This window comes from Erithacus rubecula, assembly GCF_903797595.1.
Source record: "Erithacus rubecula genome assembly, chromosome: 6".
Lineage (NCBI taxonomy): Eukaryota > Metazoa > Chordata > Aves > Passeriformes > Muscicapidae > Erithacus > Erithacus rubecula.
The window spans coordinates 30,331,466-30,357,208 of record NC_136688.1 but is presented as its reverse complement, the minus strand read 5'-3'; the positions used below and the strand labels follow the sequence as shown (position 1 = coordinate 30,357,208).

The 25,743-nt window shown below is 32.9% G+C and overlaps 1 protein-coding gene across 1 annotated transcript in view; it reads left to right on the top strand.

Annotated features, from left to right (window-relative positions):
* Positions 1 to 25,743, top strand: part of RYR3 (ryanodine receptor 3) — a 184,861-nt gene that overhangs the window by 66,255 nt on the left and 92,863 nt on the right. The window contains 23 exon segments of the mRNA XM_079307669.1: positions 1,708 to 1,829; positions 2,866 to 3,034; positions 3,816 to 3,954; positions 5,146 to 5,241; positions 5,894 to 6,012; positions 8,430 to 8,563; positions 9,035 to 9,276; positions 10,377 to 10,569; positions 12,325 to 12,541; positions 12,729 to 12,833; positions 13,253 to 13,356; positions 13,774 to 13,857; positions 14,833 to 14,992; positions 15,405 to 15,552; positions 15,647 to 15,852; positions 16,512 to 16,686; positions 18,122 to 18,330; positions 19,542 to 19,726; positions 20,415 to 20,451; positions 20,831 to 20,991; positions 21,539 to 21,704; positions 24,454 to 24,540; positions 24,922 to 25,148. Coding sequence (XP_079163795.1) covers positions 1,708 to 1,829; positions 2,866 to 3,034; positions 3,816 to 3,954; positions 5,146 to 5,241; positions 5,894 to 6,012; positions 8,430 to 8,563; positions 9,035 to 9,276; positions 10,377 to 10,569; positions 12,325 to 12,541; positions 12,729 to 12,833; positions 13,253 to 13,356; positions 13,774 to 13,857; positions 14,833 to 14,992; positions 15,405 to 15,552; positions 15,647 to 15,852; positions 16,512 to 16,686; positions 18,122 to 18,330; positions 19,542 to 19,726; positions 20,415 to 20,451; positions 20,831 to 20,991; positions 21,539 to 21,704; positions 24,454 to 24,540; positions 24,922 to 25,148 — 3,485 coding nt within the window.

The following is a 25,743-nucleotide window of genomic DNA, read 5'->3' as shown; positions in this document are numbered from 1 at the left end:
CAAGACAGTGCCAAATGCCCCATTTTATATGCAGAGAAGTGTTTTATCTGAGAAATTGATGTAGCCAGTGCTGGATGCTTCTGCCTGTGATGTACTTATTGGAATTCTAAATAGCACTTTCCTGTCATTGTGATGTGTCTGAATGATTTATTTGAGGTGTGGGTTGTTGGTTGTTTTTCTGGTTTGTTTGTTTTGTTTTGTTCTGTTTTGGTCAGAGAAATATTAAAGATTAGGTCCTTCTAAAAGACTTTTCTCTCACCCACACTGCATACTTAGGGAGAAGAGTACATATCTGCTCTACAATAATGAAGATATAATTATTTCACTAGGCATGACAGCTTTAATACCCTATCTGTCAAACATTTTCACTCCTGTAGCTCCAAACCTGGAGCTACATACAATAGCCTAAAGAAACATTATTTGATTGTCAAATGTTTTCTTACTAGTTTTGTGATTGGAAGAGCAGATCTTAACTTACTCTTCAGTTTAGAGACCTCAAGACCTTCTCCATGGAAACAGTGATATTTAAGCTTGCAAATTCATCCACAGGGTAATTCTATATAAAGAAGCATCTGGAAAAAGAGGAAATATGACAAAATTTTAAAATAGGCTCCTTTAAGAAAGTATTATTAATGTAATAATTCAAAAATGCCTTCCTAGTCTTCTCCATCCATATTTCCATGGATTCTGCTGTCCACATAAACTCAGCAGGTGATATTTGTCTCTTTTAAAACCTCTACCTCAGCATGTTTGAAGGAATGGAGCAGATGTATAGTGTAGATTCTGCCAAGCATAGAAAACATCACTTTCCAGTGCTTTGACACACCTGTATGCTATAGTATGTACAAAAGCTGTTGGTAAATGACTTCCCATTTCTGGCAGCAACCACTTGTAAAATGTTATTTGTTTCTTTGTTAACTATTCATGCCCTCAGAATTACTCTGCTAACTGGGAAGCTGGGTTGCAAATTTTTATTAACTCAAAGCTAAAAAGATACTTTTTTTTTTTTTTTCTGATGGAGAATTCATAGACTGCCTCCTGGAAAAAGAAGCAGGATAACTCACATTTACTTCTTACAAAATTGTTGTAGGATTCTAATGGCTCAAAATGACCAAGCCTTGTTGTTGTGACACCTAAAAGTGATGCTAGCTTTGTGCATTTTTTCAAAGTGAAAGATTAAAATCCCACAAAAGAATCTCTGTTATTGCTTGAAGTTCATATGATTTCATATGTGGTTCAGATAAAAATAGAACATATTGTGTAGAAATAGTTAAATGAATCAAAAGTTGCTCATAAACACTGTTGCTCCCTTAGCAGCATTGTAATATTTGTCACTTCAGCTTGATTTTTCTTGCCAATAGTCTTAAAGCATAAATCCTTTCATAAATGATGCCTAAGAAAGTGAAGCTGCTCTTTCCCTGAGAGGTAGAATATAAAAAAATGACACTTTTTATTACAATTTTATTTTTTTATTTTTAACGGTATCATTTTAATGAGTTCTGGAAGAACAAAAATGCATTACATTGAATAACTTATGTAAGACTGAAAAACTTGTAGTTATTTAACGGGTGTCTAGATAAAGCAGTTAACAAATCTGTATATACGGAAATTACATTTTTCGGTGCAGTATTGAAATATGTAAACAAAGTATTTAAAAGCAAAAATGGCTTTTAAGTAACTATTGTGATAATTACTGACTCCCAATAGGTTATATTACACCAAGAAGGTCATATGGATGATGGTCTCACATTACAAAGGTGCCAGCGTGAAGAATCCCAGGCTGCTCGAATCATTCGCAACACTACGAGCTTATTCAGCCACTTTATAAGGTAGCTGTCACCCTGTTTTTAAAGTATTCTGAAAATATAAGAATTTCTCTAAGAGAATCCTTATGCCTGCTTTCAAATACTTGAATTTAGAAGCTATTAAAAACATATTTTTACCGATTTAAATTTGCAATTTTGATTAATAATGCCATTAAATAAATAGAACAGTTTATGTAAGATTATTTACGTGAAATCTAATACCTTGAAGCCAGAAGCAAACTGAATCATAATTCAGGTAGAAGAAAACATGCTAACTGATCTTAGCCTAACTCTGTCAGTGAGTATTAAATGATACCTAGAACTTTGTGTAATTAAATCTATAAGAATGTATTTTGTAGTGAAGAAGCTATTTTTCATAGCACTTGGCAGAAGTTTTAATTATGATGATGAAGTGTTCACCCTGTAATATTTCATGTAATAATTGATGAAAAAATAAAGAAAAATGAGGTTGTAATTAAATATTTGCCCACCATATGAGCCTGTGTTTAAAACATTATTAATTCAGTATCTCAAGAACATTCACCACTCCTTTGTATTTCTTGGGCTGAGGATATAAGATAGAGCCACCTTTGTCAGCAGTCAGTGCCTGCTAGATGATACTATTTATAATAGTCAAGCTATGGAAAAGTGGGTTATCATACAAAATTAAGAAATTATTTGAACAGAAAACGACATTATTTTACTGACAACAAAGATTCCTTGAAATGCTTTATACTTTAAAATCCCACCCTTCTGTATTTACTATATGGAATAAATACAGAAGATTCTAATTCATTATTAGGATTACCTGCTACTTTTGTGCTCTTTTTCCAGAAGACTGTGGGTGTATAACTTCAGTAACTGCTACTGTTATTGCACATCACACCCATAACTTAAATGGGATTTAAAGTGATGTTCAGTATGGATCACCTGCCTATATTCACGTGTCATACATCTAACAAGACTTGATTTAGATACCAAAAGAGAATAGGCTGCTACATAATACTGTAAATTACAGGAGGGGAATGATTAATGCTGCTACTCTTGATGTTTTTCATAGTGGAAACAACAGAGCACTATCATCCACTGCCCTGCCTGTTGAGGAGATGGCTCAGACCCTGCAAGATCTCATCACTTACTTCCAGCTTCCCGAAGAAGACCTGCAACATGAAGATAAGCAAAATAAACTTCGCTCACTCAAAAACAGACAAAATCTATTCAAAGAAGAGGTATAGAGAAAGGGATTTTTGCATTTATCTTAAGTGTATTTTCTCACAAACTTTGAGAAAAATCTAGATGTATATATATTATCATCTAGATATATGCATATGATCTATAATGCAATGATCCTAGCCATTATATATATATAAATAAAACATCACAAGCCACACACTCTGTAAGAAAATAGATCTAAATACCTCTGATCATCTTTAAATGGATATTATTTTATAAGAATTTTCTTTTTCTCTCTTATACAACCTGGATACTCCAAATTAATAATAAAACCTGTATCCAACATAATGGATGCTATTTCTGACATCTCTTCTGCCCTGTGAATATGCCTGTAGCTTTTTAGCTCTAGAAAATCTAAGAATGACTGTTTCAGAGAAGGATATGTATTAGATAATTGTGGAATTTCTCCTCTCTGAAAATTGAATAACTACATTTTTGTAGAAATATTAAACATAATTTATCTTGCTTTTAGATGTTTTAATTGCTTGCAGGTTTTTAATACCATTTGAGTGCGCAATCATTTGAGTGTGTAATTACAAATATCCTGCAGTATTTAAAATTCTTTGATTTACAGGTATTTTATTGGATAGTAAAATTTCCATTTTACACAGAAAACCATGTATCTGAGTCATTTAAGCACAATGGTTTGTTGTTTGAGATTTTCCTAATTGAAGATAATGCAATTTATATAGGAAGAAGTATTTAAAGTATTTTAAAAAACAATGTCCAAAGCTTTTTCATGTACAGTTCACTTTTCTCTCTGTCGTATGTGTTTAGGGAATGCTGGCACTAGTTCTAAACTGCATTGATCGCTTAAATGACTACAACAGCGCAGCTCATTTTGCAGGAATTGCAAGAGAAGAACATGGTGGTACATCATGGAAAGAAATTTTGAATCTCCTTTACAAATTGTTAGGTAAGTTCTTCAAAAACTTACTGATGTAAAAAAACCAAAAACAAACAAACCAATCCAGAATATGTATGCTTTGTATCCTACTTGCTGCTCCACCACCAAAGAATACTTTCATTAAATATTGTTCAGTTTATTATGTAAATTACAGAATTTCTTCCCTATAGTTACTATTTATTACAGATAAAAATATTTTTTGAGAAATTACACATCAGAAAATTATATCTCAGCTAGGAAAAATATCTTTGAAGCATGCCAAAACCTTTTTTTTAAATTTAAATGTACCCGTGATATGCAAACAGATGTGAGTTATTATTTTAAAAATTAAAAAAACTGGAAAACAATCTTTTTATATGAAACCAAAGAAAAGTCTTAAAGCAGTAGCCAGGTCTGCTTAACCCATGTTTGTCACTTGATGCTTGGATTTAAATGTTAATAAAAATAATTACATAAAAAAGAAATATTTTTTTCAATATCAATGTCAGATTTTCTAGAGGACTGTTATTCAAAAACAAACCGTTTCTGTGCTGTAGAATAACCAAAATTACAGAACAGGAAAAGTACGTATATGTGTATTCTTAACATTTCTTATTTGATACCTAGTTCATATTATTCCTCATTTAGGAAAATCTTATCTTGTCATGGAGATTAAATACAGTTTTTTCATTACAAAGGAAGGTAGTTATGATCCAGAGTGAAATAAGGAAGTTGAGACTCCACAAGAGTATAAGAAACCAGAAGTGCTTTGAAGCCTGAGGTTATTCACATAGAACAGACATGCAGGTGCTTCTGATGAAATGTCGTTGCCTTAGAAACTAAAATGCTACCACTGGTTGGATTTTCTACAGTCTTATGAGTCTAAAGAAAAACATGATGAAAAGAAACTTTCTTTAGTACTAAGTGGATTTTTTCATATTTTAATCTTGGTTTTCCTCTGCAGGTACATTTTGAACGCAGTTGTTCTGATGTAATTATTGTTCTTCATAACAAAAATCTACATAGTTCTTAGAAATTATATTAGTAGCTGATATTCAAAGTAATGAAAATTTCAATTCTTTATTACAGTAACATATATGGACTTGCCTGTTCATTGTTTCGTGAGTTACTCCAAAAATTGTGTTAAAATACATATGATAAACATTGTTGATTTAAAATGGAAATCTCCAGCTATAAAAAATCTTTGTGGGTTTTTTTCAGCTGCCCTCATTCGTGGCAACAGAAACAACTGTGCTCAATTTTCCTGTAACCTTGATTGGCTAATCAGTAAATTGGACAGATTAGAATCTTCCTCAGGTAAGACTCACTTTTACAATGTAAATTAACTATCAGTCAACACCTGTTTAACATTATTGACAGAACTGTTTCTCTTGAAGCCAATACATATTAGAAAACAAATACACTCTTGGGATTTGGTGGGGATTTTTTTGTTTGTTTGTTTGTTTTGGGTTTTTTGGGGGGGGTGTTTGTTTGTTTGTTATTTATTGGTCGATTTATTTTTAAATGATAAAAGTAATGTCTTTTAAAGAGACATTAATATTACTTTTTTTGCTTTGTTATGTGCAATATTACATTCAGCCAGTGTTGAATGTGACTCTAATGAATTAAGGGTCAAGGTATCAAGAGAGGTGTACCATGAAATAATACATATTTGTGGCATGCATATAAACCTCATATAGATGTAGCTTTTTTTTTTTTACAGTGGAGTATTCAACCAAATACTGATATACAATACAGTGCCCCCTATTTAAACTTTTACCTCTTCCATTGAAAGGAAGGAGCTGAACTTGCAAACTTCTCAAGTGGTTTTAGAGTTGTGGCTATATTCAAAAAAAAAAAAAGAGAAATTAACACTTTTATTATACATGGCACCTTGTAAGAGACTCGTTTACTGGGCTTTTGTATTCAGTGGTGCAGATGATTTAATGACAGCATTGTTTTCATATAGGTATTTTGGAAGTGTTGCACTGCATCTTGATTGAAAGCCCAGAAGCTTTAAATCTAATATCTGAGGAACACATCAAATCCATTATTTCACTGTTGGATAAACATGGGCGCAATTACAAGGTATGAAAAAAGTAAGGATGTAATGTTAATCTTGCAATAATTTGTTGGGGGGAAAAAAGATGAGAAGTGTCTACATGTTTCTAGTATCTTCAAGAGAATAAAATGACCTTAAAGTACATCTGCAAATTTTCTTTGTTGTGATTAAAAGAATGTGTAATCTATAATTGCATTTCAGCAATTTTCAAATATCAAAAATTTGTATGAGAAGTAAACATTTGGTATATTTGTAACTAGTCAGAAGATTGGATTTGATGAAAAAATGAAGTATTCTGGTGTCTGTAAGAAACTGGGCAGAGTAGCTTGCTTTGTGATTCAGGGCTCTGGAGAAGTAGTGGACTACTTTTGCATCCACAGATATAGAGAACTATATCCTGCAAAGTCATTCCTAACTTGAGTAATAATAATAGTAGCAGAAAAGAAAAAAATAAATTGAGAAATCAGAAAAATAATCCAAATATCTGAAAACACAGGTGTTCTGAAGAAAGAAAATAACCCTGAGTTTCCAGAAGATATACTGGATGAAATTAATTTAGACATCAATATGCAATTTATTATGATAGAAGAAAGTGAAAAGAGTTTCTGGCTGCGACCAGGATGACACCACAACACAGACGAAGATATAGGTTTTTGTGTGATTTTCTGATGTGAGTTTCCTTCCTCAATTAAAATTTTATTTGAAAGACTGATAACCTCGAGGAAGAACAGAAAGTTTTAGTGAGCTGAAATTACCTTCACTTGTTAATCAATAATACAGAGAACCTAACCAACTACAGATACAGTAAAGGAGAAACAATTTTTAAAGCATGGTTAAGGAGTATGGACTAATATAAGTAGCCATAAGAAAAAAGTTTAAATTACAGTAGGAAGTTTATCTTAGTATTTTTACCTCTTAGCAAGACTACTGTGTTATGCCAGTCACCTAGGAAGAACCTTTGTCTGAAACATCTCAATGTAGATCTTACAGAGAACTTAGAGCAAAAACAGAAAATGTACCCAGGTGAATAATTATACTGGGTAATGGGTTTGTTAATTTTCATTTGTAGTGTCTTTGACTATACCTCAGCAAGTAATGAAGAGTGGGAAGAAATTAATTTATCTGCTATTTCACGAATAGTATATCTTGTTCTCCTGCTAGATTAGAAATTCTGTTGAGATTTGGGAAATTAGAAAAATAATGAGAAAATAGTCTTGGAAATTACTGAGTTGAAGGACCTTTTAAATTAAAAGTCTTCTGTCAGAAATAGAGTCAGAAAATTCACTGAGATTATTTAAACAGCTTACATGTGAAGTCAGTGTTACTGGTAGTCATTAATGTTACTAAGATTCTTTACAGCTGGTTCTTTAAATAATTAACTTTATCCTTCTGCTCAATGGTTTCTGCCCAATAGCAAAGGTAGTAGAAAGGAAAATGCATGGGCTGGGACATAGAAAAGTGTTTAAGCAAATATATTAGTTTAAACAGTATAAGCTGTTAATGGTGGGTGGGTGTGAAATTCACTACTCAGACAACAGGAGTAGCTAAAATGAATTTTATATTCCACTGCCTCTGGAGTTGTACAATAATAATAGCATAATCAATGGTGTGAAGATGTGTCTTTGGTTGTGGAGGTGGTGTGTAGCAATTTAGACTCCTTGGGCTCATTGCTCAAAGACTGTTTGTCAGAGGTCAAGTACACATTGAACATTCTCTGTTTTTTTTGTGGAAGTGTACAGTTTTTTTCCTCAACATTAGGCAACATTATGTTGTTGTGCTCTCTCTTCCAAAACCTCCTGCTCCAGTACTCAGGAAGAATGATATCAATCTCTTTCAATTTTCAGACTCAAGCAAAAACAAAACAAACAAAAAGCAATTTGAAGTTTTAGAATAACATCTTTCCGAAATTCTGTTTTGCTTTATAGTGAGCAATAAAGCATTTTTCATTTTATGAATAAATAGATTATTTCTTAAATTGAAAACATTCTTTCCAGAAAAAACTTATAAGCAGTCAGATCATTGCCATTGAGAATTATCCACTAATTTTGCACAGGAAGTTTTTTTGGGCTGCAGAAAATTTATCAAGGAATTAAATCTGATATTCAAATTTTAGGTGAAATTTAGTTAAAAAGTCTTAAGGAATTGACATACAGCTGTTTTAACTTTGTTTTTTCTGATCAAAATGAGACTAAGGAATCTTAAAGAAAGGTTTTTAATGCATTCTCAAGCCCTGTGCTCTGATTTTATGTTCCACAAATGTTTGATTTCCTCTATCACTAATACAGATTAGACTTAGTCCAAAATATGTGAAAAGTAAATAGAAAACCATAATGTATATTACATCCCTTCCTTTAGGCCCATTCTGAATATAAGTTATGCTGTCAACTGAACAATAGTGTATGCTCCTAGGTGCCCTTATCTTACTTCTGATTTTTCTTTTAAGGTTCTGGATGTGCTTTGCTCTCTCTGCGTCTGTAATGGAGTCGCAGTCCGTGCCAATCAAAATTTGATCTGTGACAATTTACTGCCTAGAAGAGACTTACTTTTGCAAACACGATTGATTAATGATGTGACAAGGTATAGTGATATGTTTTACTGTTATATTAGAAAAATTGAATTTCCATGTCTTCAATAATTAATTGGATAAAAGACCGTAACCTAAGAAATGTCCCAAAGCTTTCAATATTGAGAAACACACCTTAGGAAGTGATAATGTATTATGTATTAACTTCTGTAAAAAACCCCATTTTTTACTGAAAATACGGCATTTGTATGGAACCTGGGATTAAATAAAAATTGCTAATTTATAATCAGAACTGTTCTAAAATGGATGCATGAAAGTTGGCATGGAACCTTTATCTTAGAAGATGATTCTACAGCAACTTTATTAATTTATGCAAAATGGTTCACTTTTTAAAATATTATAAGCAAAGTGTGGTTATCTACACTTGTATCGTACTTGTAAAGTGAATTTGACAATTATGCAGCAATATAATTCCTATGCCACTCTTTATGTTTACACTAACTGGCTTACATTTTCTTTCTTAGCATAAGACCAAACATATTTTTGGGTGTTGCTGAGGGCTCTGCACAATACAAGAAGTGGTACTTTGAGTTAATAATTGATCAGGTTGATCCATTCTTGACGGCAGAGCCCACCCACTTACGAGTTGGATGGGCCTCTACTTCAGGTTATGCCCCCTATCCTGGAGGTGGAGAAGGATGGGGAGGCAATGGTGTTGGTGATGACCTCTACTCTTTTGGGTTTGATGGCCTTCATCTGTGGTCTGGTGAGTACTGTATGAGCTACCACTTAGTCTTAAATTGAACATCTACCTGCCTTTACCTTCCATTTCTTTGTATATACAACATGCTGGGTGTTTTTGGTTTTTTTTTTTGAGCTACATTCAGAACTCCAGGTTATCATGAAGTTATTCAGAAATTCAAATCAGACTTCTCGACTGAGATGTTAGGCAATATTGAATTATACCAATAAGGCTTTTCAGCAGATTGCTTCTGTTTTCATGATTTTGATCACAGAATGGCATTTTCCAGATCTAGATCAATACTGACTTAATTCTATCTGTCCAAAATCAATGGATGTCAATTGATATCAGATAAATTAATTCTATACAAATTGATATTTGCAGTACTATTTTACTTTGAATCTACAAAGTTGAAGGAATATGACAGTTATTTTCAAACTTGCTGAAAGATCCAACAAATTTAATTAAAATTTGAATAGTTTTGTAAAAGTTTTGTCAATAAAAAGTAATGATAGCTATTCTAATGCCAATTTCATTATTTTAGTCCTTGTGTGTAGAATCTTTAATTATGAACTAGCACATTATTTTTTCTTCCAGATTTCTCATGCATGCACAGCAAATGATGGTTATTTTTAGCTTGTTCAATTTGTGGCACATGCTTTAATGTGCAATTTTCAAGGCATGTAGACAAAATTCTTAGTTTTTCTATATTACTTGTTGTCTTTAAATGCCATATACATCTAGGTATTCTTTAATTGCTCTGAAAATAATAGAGTGGAGCCATGAATATGAAAGGTGTGTTTTTATGAGAGTGTATATGAACACACTGAACTAAATGTTATGATACTAATTGTAATAATTAATAATCTGAGAGTTTCCTTTATCAATTAAATTAACATTGTTCTAGCATTGGGTTTTGTAGATAAAAGATGTATAATAATTAATTAATTAATTATTAAATATTTATTTCAACACTACTGGACAATTATCTAATGTCAAAAATTATCTTTTTTTGGAGAAGGCTATGAGGCACTGTGACATACTCCTTTAGAAATGGCTGAATAAATAATTTTTAAAAATTAAACCTGCTTAAATATTCTGATTCCTGAATACTTTTATCCTAGGTCGGGTACCCAGAGCTGTAGCCTCTGTCAATCAGCATTTATTAGCATCTGATGATGTGGTGAGCTGCTGCTTGGATTTAGGTGTACCCAGCATTTCATTCCGCATTAATGGACAGCCAGTACAGGGAATGTTTGAGAACTTCAGTACAGAAGGGTTTTTTTTCCCTGTTGTGAGCTTATCAGCAGGTGTAAAGTAAGTACAACTTAATTTTAATTGTTTTCATTGCTGTCTTATCACACAAAATATTGTCCAAATTCTAGTATGATTTATTCTGCTTTGTTGCTTCTGTTCTGCCCAAATGGCAGCTGGGCACAAGGCAGGGAAGTAATGATTTGTTCAGTGATGATTTCACTTAAAAATGAAATGTGAGCCTGTAAACTGTTTGACCAAATTGCAGTGTCTGGACAGTATTATTTTATGAGTATTTGGTGACCTAGGGAAAATTAATTTTGCTTCATTCCAATTATCAGTGATAAAAGCATGTTAGAAGCACTGCACCATATTTGGCACTAATTAAGGCTCTCACTGGCTTTCTCAGCAGGGAGTAAAAAACCTAAATCATCATGAAAACTGATCCTGTGTTCACAGTGGGAAACAACTGATGAGAAGCAGTTTTGAAATCTCTTTACTGATATTGCCCATTTCTTACCTCTTCTGCAGCTAAAATACTGAGATTCAAACTTACTGTATTCATTTTATGTTGTTGTCCATGTTCAATGAATTCAGAAAATCTCCTGTAGGATCAAACAGAATACAGGAGGACTGGGAAAGGCTTAAAAACAATTTTATTTATTCCCCAGGAGTGACCCTACTATGTAGCTGCATAAATACAAAGCTTTTGAAAACATTAATTTCTTTTTACTGTAAGAAATCTGCCAAAGCTGGTGTAATAATTTTCTTTTTTTTCTCATTCTTGTTTGATGTTGCTTTTATCTTTTGTGAGAGCATTTTCCTCTGTAGTTTACAGTAGCTGATGTTAACAGCAGATGTATGCCATCATCTGTGTCTATTACTACCAGAGAAAATATTTTTGCATGGGAATCCTGAGTTCATAAGTCAAGGAGAGTGTTCTGGAGTCTTTGTTTCTCTCCTCTGTTGAAAAATGTAAACAAAATGTGTTGATCTGTTCTAATATTCCTACAGGCTTCTGGTCATCCCATTACTACAAATGTAGGGGCTAATTCCTAGAGATAACAGGCTTTTTTTGTTTTCTAAACATTTCTGTGGCTTTTTTACCTCTAGAGTTTTCCTACTTGAGGACAAAAGTATGCAGCTGGATAGTCTTTGTATTTGCTGTTTTTCCTAGTGTACTCTTAAATTTATATGAAAAATCTATATCTGAGGAGTAAAAGAACATTTTAGGGGTTTACAAGGAATCTTTGTTGTACTTCTGGAATTCATTCCCTGTTGTAATATTCAGTATAATATTGTTTGCTTTCTTAATGTACTATGGTTTTAGTGTTTTGTTTGGGTTTTTGAATTTCTCTCATGTGCCAAACTGTCTGTATGTGTCCACTGAGAAGTAACTTTAAATTTTTCAGGTGATGTATCAATAATCCCAATAGTATTTTTAGAGTAAATAAACCACTAACTTTAAAAATTTAAATTAGATTTGTGTTTCCAAATACCTTAAATCCATTTTAAAAATCACAACTTACAACCATCTGATTTTAAGTGAGAAATATTGAAATAAAGTTACTACATTGAACAATTAGTTTTGCTTTGGCCAAAACAAATTTTCAAAAAATAGTGAGTAGATGATGGTTTTACTGACTGTATCTACTAGTATGAATACTTGGTAACCATTTGGTGTTTACCAAAACATGAAGCACACATGCTTTTTTGTGAATGGTAGTAAAATAAATGCTTAGGCTTCTACATTATGTATTTGTAATGATAGTATGCACTGATTATTTGAGACTAATTGCTTTATTGAAAATTGCACAGAGTTCGTTTCTTGTTGGGTGGACGTCATGGCGAGTTTAAATTTCTGCCTCCTGCTGGCTATGCTCCCTGTTATGAAGCATTGCTTCCAAAAGAGAAGATGAAACTGGAACCAGTCAAAGAATATAAAAGGGATTTTGAAGGAGTGAGGGATTTGTTGGGCACAACACAATTTCTCTCACAAGCTTCTTTTATCCCTTGTCCAATAGACACCAGTCAGGTATGTGAAGTTTGCAATAGTGGGGTCCATGACATATGTCAATTCAAAATTTAAATTCTTTCCTCTTTCTTAGCAATCCTTCAATTGCTTGTTGTGATTTACTAACTAAACTAGATGATTTTGGATATACAAGATGTGCTACCTGGAACCTCTTCCTACTTCTGGAATTGTTATGCTCTTTTCTTAGGTTGCTCTTCCTTTTCATCTTGAAAAGATCAGGGACAAACTAGCTGAAAATATCCACGAACTATGGGGAATGAATAAAATTGAACTGGGCTGGACATATGGCAAGGTATGTTTTGAATGGCCAGTCTGGGTATAGTCACCTGAATTAGGTTAAGTCCCCTACCAGCCCAAGCCTTGACTTGGAATTTGAACAGGGTATGCAGTGGTGGTTATACAATACCAACAACAGGTGACCATGTAAGCTGGAAGGAGGTAGTGGTATTAACTTTTTGATGACTTTTTTAAACATTCAAATTCCTCAAATTCCTTTATTTTGTTATTTCATTAGTGATGGAGGAGTATTTAGAGTGCTCATTATAAATTAATCGTAGGAAAAGCAGATTTATATAGTTATGAGTAGCTGTCATTGAACAAATATAAATGATATTGATTATACTGACTTCATTACTGCAAAGAATTTACTGGGTTTTTACTGTGATTCCTGATTCTATCAGGAAAGTACTCTTTTCTGTTACTCTTTTGCAGATACGGGATGATAATAAAAGGCATCATCCTTGTCTTGTGGAATTCTCAAAACTGCCTGAGACAGAGAAGAATTATAATCTACAAATGTCAACTGAAACCCTCAAGTGAGATTTAAATAGGAAAGAAAATGAAGTTTTAATGTTTTTATTCAAGTGCATCATACTGTTATAAGATATAAAAAACATTCAAATACCTCCTTCAAAGATATTCTGCTAACTTTACTAGAAGTCCCAGGAACCCAATCAGCCTGATTTAGAAAAACTGTCTCTACGGAGAGACAAAGAAAAAAACATCACCAAATTCTGTTTTTAATAAAGTGATAGAAATCTCAAGCCATAGATTTCTGCCTTTTTAGTCTTTGAAGGGCTTATTTATTATTTCTGATAAATTAAAGTACTTGGGTTTTTAAATACCATTTCTTTTTATTACTTCCATGTTTTTTAAATATAATTTCTTCTGCATATTTATACAATGCATGAGAATTACAATGTTGTGTTTCACTAATGCCATTTTTATGCCAGAACCCTTTTGGCCCTTGGATGTCACATTGTTCATGCTCATCCAGCAGCTGAGGAAGACCTTAAAAAAGTCAAGCTTCCTAAAAAGTATGTACCTTATGGTAATGGTTGCATATTATAATATTTGTTATAAATATATAATATTTTAAGTTCATTTAAAGAATGCTGGATATGAACCCCATAGCTGATAAGGTCACACAGATCCCTGGTTTGGCCATTAGCTTGACTGTGATGATGTTGGAATGTGAAAACTGCTGTGCTACATCACCTCCTGAACTTGTTCAGAGACAGGAACAATCACATACTTAAACCACCCTAGAACAGAGACTCCAAAGTTAAATACATCATTGCAGTGCTTTGCAGTGCACAGTCTATCATAATACTGATTTGCTCTTATTCTCTTGTTAAAATACCTATTGCCTATATGAAACATCCTAATTAATGGAAATGAGCTGATTTGGGTGAAAGAGAATCTGAATTTGGGTGAAAGAGAATCCATACAATATGGAAGTGTTGGAGAAGATAATAGCTACTGCTGAAAAATTACTAAATTTTTTTTTCAGTGAAAAAGTGATAAGAACAATAGTAAAATTTATTTTCTTCTGTTGGAAATAATGGTGATACAGTCCTTACAGAATAGCTAATTAAAATACCATGCTTAATAATACATAAAGGCATTTCATAAGAAGTCATCATACTGATCTTTAAAACAGAAATTACTTGAAATGTTTAAATGGCAAATATAAAAAAATACATAAAAAATAGTCATTCAATAACAATTTGGTTGCTTTATTGAAACCATTTAGGCATGTAAATATGGATCTGAGTCACATTTAATTAGCTATTGTGCAAGTAGGTGGAAAATGAGATGGTCTGCTGGAATCCAATTTATATCCTAGTAAATGACCAAATGTAATGGAAGATTTTTTTCAAAGGAATGGGAGAGTAGGATATTAAAAAGTGGAGAGAGACCTTCTTTTCCACTTTATGAATGCCACATAGAAAGATTTAAATGCCATAACTGGGATATCTTGACTTTGTTTTGCTTTGTTTGACTTACAGTTACATGATGTCAAATGGATATAAACCTGCCCCTCTTGATCTTTCTGAAGTGAAATTGTTACCTTCTCAAGAATTTCTAGTTGACAGACTAGCAGAAAATGCACATAATGTCTGGGCAAAAGACAGAATAAAGCAAGGATGGACCTATGGCATTCAACAGGTAGGAACTTCTTTACATGCATTTGGAATAAGTAAAGAATGTGACGTATTTTATTCTAGAACATCAATTTGGGAGGGAGTGTTTGTTAAGATGACAAATACTGACTATCTTGTAATAAGTGGAAAAGCCAGAGGGTTTAGGCAGCAGGAAAATAAGTCCTATCTATAAAGTCTGGATTGTCAGACATGTATGGTTGCAGCTGCTGAATGTTTTTCCATCCTTCTCTTTCATTCTTCTATTTAGGTTTTCAGTGATAATTAATCAAGCTTGCATTCAGAGAACTCTTCATTAATGCTGTTTCTCTTCTGTAATTTTTACATGATGCTAAAGTATACTCTGTCTCATTATTCAAAGTCTTTGTGATGTCTAAACAGACCTTTTTTCTTGTTGTTTTTTTTATTACCCCTTTCAGGATCTTAAGAACAAACGTAATCCTCGGCTAGTGCCATATGCATTATTAGATGAACGCACTAAAAAATCAAACAGAGACAGCCTCCGTGAAGCTGTTAGAACATTTGCAGGCTATGGTTATAGTATTGAGCCACCTGACCAAGAGATAGGTATGTTTTTTTAACAAGAATCATGGTCTTTTTTAGTGACATTTATAGTTTCATTTTATTTTTTAAAGCGGGTTTTTTCTGTTTATTTTTACAGCTGACCAAACAGTGGAAAAAGTCAGCATTGACAAGATACGATTTTTCAGAGTAGAGCAATCCTATGCAGTCAAGTCTGGAAAGTGGTACTTTGAGTTTGAAGCTGTGACAGGGGGAGATATGCGTGTTGGCTGGGCCAGGCCAGGCTGTCGACCTGACGTAGAGTTGGGAGCTGATGACCAAGCATTTGTATTTGAAGGAAGCAAAGTTAGTACACCTTCACCTCATTTGACCTATAACAGACTAGACAGAGAACTACAGGATAGGTTTCCTCTGTGTACTCCATATCAAGTACTGGAATGTTTTTGATTCATATAAAGATATCTCTGAACTCTTTTTCACACTTTTACCTGCAATTTGGTTCTAGTCATAGGATTGTGCTAACAAAGAAGTGTTGGTTTATTTATATCTTCCTAGATTATATCCAACTAAGTACAGACATTGCTATAATTGCAAACAAGATACAGCATTCACGTCAATTTTTCTTATAAGTGGTGTGTTACAAAAATCAAAAAAAGGTTCTTCATTAACTGAGGGAATCACAGTCTGTTTTCCTTTTTCTGTCTTATCTGCTTTCTGCATTTCCTTTCTTCCCACACTTGACTCCTAAAGGACCTGAAGGATAATAATGATCCTGTCTGTAAAAAGCTGAATCCAGTGAACAGTAGTTATCAGGTTCCAAATCACTGAAGTTAGGGTGCCTTAGCTGCTCTCTGTCCCTGTTACCTCTAAGGCCAAGGTCATGATCAATACTGTTTGAAAATTATTTTGAGGTCCTGGAAAATAAAATATCTGGGTTTCTTTATTTATTTTGTATTTCGTTTTTAATTTTAGCATTGTATTTATTTTCTTGGTTTTCCATTTAGGGCCAGTGTTGGCATCAAGGCAGCGGATTCTTTGGACGAAGCTGGCAACCAGGAGACGTGGTTGGTTGTATGATAAACTTGGATGACAAGTCAATCATATTTACTCTGAATGGAGAACTGCTTATAACAAGTAAAGGTTCTGAACTTGCGTTTGCTGACTTTGGAATAGAAAATGGTAAGTTCTCCTTTATAGTCACATGGTTATTAGGAGACAAAACAATACAATACAGAGGAAAACTAGTCTGTCATAATGACTCAGTGGGCTGAGAAGTGATATTTCACTGATGTGAGCCTTCAGACTGTGCTATACATTATCTTCATAAAAATTTATTTTGACAGTGCTTATGTGGCACAAACTGAATTTCTTTTTTCCTTTAACCACATTAATGGGGCTTCAGCAGTCAGAGTGGATAAATTTTCTCACTGTTGCTAGGCCTTCTCTCAGGACTTCAGCGCTAAGAAGTGGTAATAATAAGTAGCCTGAAAATTTTCCAAAACCTGAAAATGCAGTCTCTGATAATCTCACTGGAGCATAAATATACTGTGTTCACATCTGTGAAGGACAAAATGAGTGCTGTGCAGTCAGAGTCTGCATCAAAAGAAAGGTCTTTGCAACATAAGTTGAGTCTAATTTTTATTTTTTTCTCTGTTCTATTCAGAATTATCCAAATTCCCCATTTTCCTGGGATATCTTTCCTCTTCTGTTTTTGGCCTTTGGTTTTTCAAAAAATAGTATCTATATGACTTTAGTAAAAGAGTTCAGGAATATTTTCAAACTGTTTTGCTTTATGCTTTCATTGACGTTTTCTTTGTAAGTATATCTCCTCCAACCAGTAATACCTTCATACCTGTTAGTGATTGCCAGGAAACTTTGCAGTTGCTCACTGCTCTTCTTTGGTTTTACCATTGATAGAATTTTTATAAAGATAGAGAATGAGGCACTGCCTTAACAAAGCTGTATTGAGGTCCTAAAGTTCAGGAGAGGAAATCTCTCCATTAGAGGGTGAACTGTTGGCTGTTCCCTAATATTGCTACAAATTCTGTTTCTTGGGGAAATGGTGAAATAAGTCAACAGTCTTTCAACCTTTCTAGAGGTATATGGAGATCAAAAACTGAGTCGTAAAAATTCTAGGATTAGAGTGTGGGTTTGTCCATTGTGAATGATGGAGGCTGGCAAAGAAAAAAAAAATTACCCACTGATGATAAAGTAAATTTTAGACAAATGTATTGAGATACCTGAAACTCATCTTAAAGTTCTTTTAAAAATTTGGTGCCATCAGAAACCATACTTAATTTTTGTTAATAACTTTGATCTAGCCAAGGTTGGCTTCCAGTGTCCAGCTTGTTGTATAAAGCCACATTTATTAGTCTAAAAATGAGACAGATAGCAAATTAAATGGGATAGTGCAATTATATGGAACTTAGACATTAGTATTTAAGGTGGCTTTGAATCCTTGCTATTGTCATCCCTTTTTGTGCATTACTTATAGGAGCTAATGTTTAGTTCATATTAGATGGACTGAAAATAAAGAATGTCTGATTTTAAACGAAATTTGTGTTACACTAAGTTGCTGTTAAGTTTATTTGTTTTGTTTTGTTTTTTTCTTTAGGTTTTGTTCCGATTTGTGCACTGGGCCTATCTCAGATTGGTCGCATGAACCTTGGGATGGATGCCAGTACATTCAAGTATTACACAATGTGTGGCCTCCAAGAAGGTTTTGAACCTTTTGCTGTTAACATGAACCGAGATGTTGCTATGTGGTTTAGTAAACGCTTACCAACATTTGTCAATGTGCCAAAAAATCATCCTCACATTAAGGTAACATTACATGTCAGGGAGACACCTGTTCAACCACTGTTTGTTTAGCAAGCTGAGACATTAAACCCTTACTAATACTTACTGTCATCAGATAGTTTGTCATATAACTCTATTAAGCCACTCTTAGATAATTCCAGATGATCTTGTCTATCTTCTGTTTCATTTATGGTAGTATGGATTCCTATGGATATACTTATCTGGTTTATTGTATGACTGGCTAATTTATGTTGTGGTTAGCGACTGGGAAGATGTTAGTTATGGGATTTTTTATATTCTATCTTACATGTGCTTTCACTTTTTAAACCTTCTCTACTATAAATTTTTCTTCAATATCTGAAAATTGTTCAGCTTGCATCTGAAGACATTTCAATGTACCAGTAGTGTTGCAGATTTTTTCATTATGATGCACCATTCCAAAACTCCTAACTAATTTATCCTACAGCAGAATAATATATCCTGTCTTTTCTATAAATTGTTCCATATTGATATATTCCCAAATGATAAATTTGAATTCCTCAGGAGATTTTTTTACTATAATCTCTCTAGACCTTAGAGAGCCTCTCTAGGCTTTGATTTAATTAAAGCCTCTCTAGGCTTTAATTTAAGTGTAGCCAATTTTTTTAAATGAAGAATATTTCTGAATATCTCCTTCTAAAGCAAATTTAATTTCACTGAATTTCAACTAAATATTCTCAGCATTTTTTTTCATTTTCTTAGGATTATTTCAGCACTATTTCTGTCTTTAAAAGTTTTTTAAAATATTCCTATCACTGAGTTTGAAAACTCACTTTTTCAGCACAAGGGAAAATAATATCAGACTCCATGTCCATAAGGACACTCTGAAAAATTCTAATTGATATTTCTTCTCACTGTGGTAGAAAATTGCTCCTTCTTGTGACACAGTTTTTCAATGATGTGTGTACTCAAAGTGAATTATTTCAACAAACTATATACTTTTATTTTTTTTTTTTTTTTACTACTGATAGGAATATCTTGGAAATATTTACTGTAATCAGGATATACTGAATCTTTTGCTTCCCTTGCTCTTCAGGTTAAATTCAGGGTCAAAGAACAAAGCTGCATAATTTTGAAGATAATTAATTATGAAAAATTTAAGTTGGCACTTTCAATTTTCTCATCGTCTAGCTGCTTAATGGAAGTTTTCAGCTTTTTTGGATAGTATAATTTAAAAATATGTCTTTTATTTTTAGATATGGAGAATTGATGGAACCATTGAGAGTCCACCTCGGTTAAAAGTTACTCACAAGACATTTGGCACACAGAACAGCAATTCAGACATGATATATTGTCGTTTGAGTATGCCCGTTGAGTTCCACTCATCATTCAACTTCGGCATGGGTGTGGAAAATGCCTCATCTGATGTTTTCCAAAAACGGTTAGACTTGGGTTTAGTCATCTTATTTCATGTTTCCAGTGTAAATTTATTATGTTATATTGTTTTGTATTATTGTATACTCAAAATTTCTGTGCACTAAGCACAGATTACCATAAAATGTGTGTTACTCAGATTTTTCTATTCTTGATGGTTTATAAACCACCTTTGCTGCAGAATGCTGTGTCCAGAAAAGAGTCTTTTCTACAGAGGTGCATCACAAGATTTATAGATCTTCGCCTAAGCAGATCCATTTATTCTGAATTATTATGATTTGCAAAAGCTAGGCTGGAAAACTAGCTCACAGTCTTTTGCCTATTGGATTATTGCTCATCCAAATTATTGTTCAATCACTCATTTTTACTAGAAAAATGCCTAATTCATTAAAAGATCAAAGATTGTGGGACAGTTTTTTAAAGATGCCAGTTATTAATGGGTCCTACACCTTTCAGAGTTACCTCTGTCTTTATGTAACTGCTGCAAATCTACCTCTTCTCCCACTCTACCTTAAGAGCAATCGTTTTACTTGTATATTTGTATCCTGTACAGTCTTTGCTAATGCATACTCAGTACCAAGCAAACTAGTTAGCTACTTAACTTACATTAGTTAGCTTTTAAGTATGCTTAGCCTAATAATGACTAATTTTTAAACTTTTTAAAAAATTATTTACTGATTTTCCTTTATCTGTAGAAAACACAGCCAAGAAATTGCTCCTCCTTCTACTACAGTAAGTAAATATGTTGAGATGCTTAGTTCTTCTAATGTTTTGAAGTAGATTTATTTGTGGCAGCAGGTTCATTAGAAACTTATCTGTTGAAAGAAGACTTTTAAATAATTTTCTAGGATATAATACTGTTTATATATAATTATATCTAGAGTCACATAGCTTACAACTTCTGTAATCATAAATCTCACTAATTAAAGCACTATTCTGTAGGGGGTTTTTTTAATCTAAGAGTATTTTAAATTACTTATTAGAAGAATGTGGATTACTATTATTAATGTTTGATAGTAGGAGAGGATTTTTAAAAGAAATCACTATTTGAGTATACCTTGATAAAACACTTTAGATTTCTATTACTAATATACTCTTTTTCCCCTTTTAGTATTTTTACTCACTACGGATATTTGCTGGCCAAGACCCATCCTGTGTCTGGGTTGGCTGGGTAACACCAGACTATCATTTCTACAGTGAGAATTTTGACCTAAATAAAAACTGTACAGTGACAGTTACTTTGGGTGATGAGAGAGGCAGAGTTCATGAAAGGTATGGAATTATTTATAGCTTATTAAAGTTTTTATTTTAATGTTGTTGTTTAAAATTCAGGTGTTCACAAGTTTGATGATATTTTAAATATTAATTTAAACTAAGAAAATTTATTATGAAGTGTGAGTTTTCTGTGCTCATTTATACATGAGTGTCTTTTATACAAACATGTTAAAGTGAATTTATCATTAATGTTCATTAAAGAAAATTTCTCTGGGGAAGAATTTTAAATAAAAGATGCTTCTTTAATTTAATATCTGTATTTACTCTGTGTGGATGAACTCATTTGTTTTACTGTAACTTACAAGTGCACACAGCAGCTTGTGAAATTTTTTCAGAACTATAAAAAAATAAATAGTGTATTCAGTCTGATCCCTCACCCACAATGATGCTGATGCGTTACAAAAAAAAAAAAAAAAAGTCTTATTAATGAGCAAACAAACTAAAAGCATAACAAGGACCTTTGACGATCTCTAAGTATTCCTCCATTGAAAAGTTCATCTCCACCAAGTTCAGTGTGACCTATGCTTTGTTCTTGTTCTTTCAGTGTGAAGCGCAGCAACTGCTACATGGTTTGGGGAGGAGATGTAATTGCCAATTCCCAGAGATCAGGTCGCAGTAATGTTGATATAGAAATTGGATGCTTTGTTGACCTGGCTACAGGAATGGTGTCATTCACAGCCAATGGAAGAGAGCTTGGCACTTGTTATCAGGTATTATCAGATTTTCAGGAAGCTATCTAGTAAGCTTCTTGTTAAGGTACTAATTCTCTTTATCAGAAATCTAACTGGGCACCATTTGTGTGATGACAACGTGTTTTCCTGTATCATTTTGGTTTATCCCTCTTTTTCTCACTCCCATGTAAAGGCTGTTTCTTGAGTTGTTTCAATATGTTCAGATTTTTTACATCTCAGTTTGTGTGGTTCAAAATCTTCATAAATAAAGTTAATATTTTAAATTATTTTTTCAACTAAATCTGTTATACAGTAAAAGGGAAATAAATACTTAAACTAGCAGAAGGTCAAAAGTAGATTTTAGATATAGTAATTTTTGACATGAATTAAGAAGAAAAATTTAGTTCATCATTATCATGGTTTGTATCTTCTGCAGATAGCTGTGATTTGGAGACCTTGGGATTTGATAAGTTTCAAAACCTAAAAATCAAATATGAATGAATGCAGAAAGCCAAAATAAGTGGGGTGGGCCCTAAATTCTATTAATATCGTCTAAACATGGTGTCATTATGCAAATGGATCAGTGGTTGACAGGAGTTTTCAGCACCAGATTGTTGAGATTTCCTCTTCCTAAGATCAGTTGTCTGTAGTAAAGCACTCACTGGGGAAGAGGTTGTCCAGTGTCAGCAATAATTCATTGGTTTCTTCTATATCACCCCCTCAAATCTGTAATACAGAAAAACCTGAAATATTATTTAACTAAATTTAGTGGAACTTTTACACTGACTCCATTGAAAATGAACGTGGCAGAGTTGCACACAGTCTGTTAATGGGGGTGGGAGGTAATCTAGTAATTGCAATTTTGGAATATTTTGTAATAGTGGTCAGTAACTTCAGTGCCACGCTGGGAGAATACTGAATGTCAACATACTGTGAAAAGAAAGCAGGTGATTAAAGTGGTTAAGCCCTGCTTTGTTGTTTTTCCAACTAGATACAAATCAACAAAAGCTTCTGAGCAAACCCATGAAACTTCGGTATGTTTCTTTGTAGTGGGTGTTTATGGTTTTTTTTTTATTCATGGAAAGCCTTTAGCTGTTCTTATCTTGCTAGGAGATGTATGAGAAGACAGATGTGGAAGATGAATGTTATTGAGTTTAGTGTAAATACCACTTTCAGTGTTTTCCTTATATGACTTCCAGTTAATATAACCATGTTCTCTGTACCAAATTTAAAACTATCTCAGAAAATACCATTATTTCTCCTCTGTTTCTTCTCTTTTTCATGGAAAAATGCTAAAAGTTCTTTTAGGAAATACTTTTTCAATAAACCTGCTACACCCTGCTGAAAAATGAGAATATACTGCAATTTCTATAGATATAAAATAGTATAATCTAACAAGATAGTTACAACTAAGGGTGAAATATATTAAAATTGTTGCTTATTTTGAGTAATTTAAACATTTTCTCTTTTCTTGAAAGTAACAAAAATAGTATTATGTAGTTTTCATTTCCATGTCTTGAATATCTTTACAATAAAGACCTTTAGTATATTTCAATAAATCCAATCTCTCACTTCAGATGCCACAAATAATTGATATTTGTCTGGTCTAGGTAATTATTCTAGTCCTATAACAGTTTGCTTGTTTTCAATTTTCTTAAATGAAATAGAAGGACAATATTTGTATGATGTTTTCCTTTTAAAAGGCTTATAGGTCAACATATTTAAGAGAGGAAATTAATTTTTTCTGTAGTTCTTGATCTAACTCTTGAATGCTGTGGTGATAAACAGGGGAAAATAACCCAAAGAACAATACACCAAGCAGAACAGAATGTGTTTTGGTTTTTTTTTCTGGATGTGTGGGGTTGTGGTTTTTTAACTTACCAAAAAGTTTGGAATGTTAATACCAAGCCCCATATTATTTTCTCTATGCCCATAATCATAGTTCTGAGAAAACAATTTTTATTAAATTGTTGCCCTCAAAGTTAGGATCTGTACTCCTTCCCAGCACAAATATTGTGCTTATTATAGACAATGTTTGTATATGATAAACAAAATGCACTATGATGTGATTAATACATTTAATTGAACTTCTCAAACTTTGACTTAATTGTACAGATGTGCTTTTTACAGCCACCCTGGAGCACTGAATTTTTAAAAATAATATACTATTCTATATTTGTACTTTTGATTCTTTATTTCTTGGCAGTGGTGAATAATCTTTTTCAGTGTTCTTCAGAATAAATGGTCTTACACCGACATGCAGTTTGAGTCCAGCTGTAATGAGGAAAAAGGATAATGTATCTGCCATAAAAGTGCCAAACACAACCAGAAACTTCAAAACTACAGCACTGTGATTCCTTGTGATTTTATAAGACTGGAGACCAATGCTAGGCCTGAAAATAAAGAGTTCTTTAAGAAAATTACATTATTCTACTTTTAGTGTAGCAAATCACTAATCTTAATAGGAGATAAAGATTTGCACTATCCTGATCCTGTGATGTGCTCTCAATCTCTAGAGTGTGTTGTTGAATTTGGATGTTTTTGAGAAGAAACTACACTGTGTTACCAAAGTTGATAAGACATAAGGCTACAAAGCACCTTTCTCAAAATCAGGTGGTCCTATAAAGATAACTGCAAATACTTTACTATATTGCAGGTAGAACTTTGTTAAGTATCTAAATTATTTGATAATGAACTGTAAGGTATACAGTATTTATTTTATATTCAGGGAGATGATTATGTTTCCATTTTTAATTTGCAAAAAATTTTAATCTTGTTTCATTTCTAGGTTGAACCAAACACAAAGCTTTTTCCAGCAACTTTTTTGCAGCCCACAAGCACTAACTTGATTCAGTTTGAACTTGGTAAATTAAAGGTAGGAAGTATTTTTGTATTCTTTAGAAAGACAATCTTTATGTAAATGTGCTCTTTTAAATCTGTTTATTTCCATACAGATTCCTGCTCAGTTAAATTTGTTCAGAAAGGTTGAATCAAAAGCATTTCTTGTAATTTGACTTCTATATTTACTTCTGTAAATGCTATTTTATGCAGTTAATTGATTATCTGCATTTGTAAAAGGAAATATTATTTGAGGATAACACCATTAATGTTGGGGGTTTTAATGAATTCTGTTTGTTGCAATAACTTCTACCTTTCTAAGATTTCCTTGCTATTTAAATGTTTGCTTTCTTTTGCTGTTATGGGTTTTTTCATAATGACATGTTTCAAAAATAATTAATGCCCATATTTGTTTCAGAATACCATGCCTTTATCAGCAGCAATTTTTAAAAGTGAAGAAAGAAATCCTGTTCCTCAGTGTCCCCCTCGCCTCGATGTCCAAACCATCACCCCTGTTCTATGGAGCCGGATGCCCAACAGCTTCCTGAGAGTAGAAACAGAGCGTGTCAGTGAACGTCATGGCTGGGTTGTACAGTGTCTGGAACCTCTGCAGATGATGGCACTTCATATCCCAGAAGAAAACAGGTGCATTGATAATGAGATAAAATTGCTTGATGTGGACAAAATATACGGAAAAAAGATGTCAGCCTATTGATTAGACCTGCCTTGCTGAATATTTACCCTGTAGTTGTTGAGAATTTCTGATCTTACCTGATATTATATCAGATATTATTGTACTCATGAAAGTTGAGTAAACACAAGAGACTGAACTTTAATGCCATGTACCAAATTTTGAATGCATAAAAGAAAGCATGATTATTAGATTTTATTTAAATTGAAATAGCGTCTCTCAAATCTTTAGGTCTTTAAACATAGAGATTTTTCTCAGCTTGAGAAAAACAAGCATAAAGAACATGCAACTACAATTTTGCTGATTTTTTCTATAATAGAAACCTTTAATCTCTTCCTGTTTTATCTGCACTGAATTTACATGAATTTCGTTCTTGTGTTACTGACAAGACTTTGATTTTCATTAGGTTTTATCTTCAGAGTGAAGATAATAAAGATCTATCCAAATATCAAATGTCATAACCAGTGAAAAATCAAACTATCAGCAAAAGCATAGCAGAAAAATTATTTAACAGCTGTAATTTTATTAGAAATTTTAAGATTTCTTTTA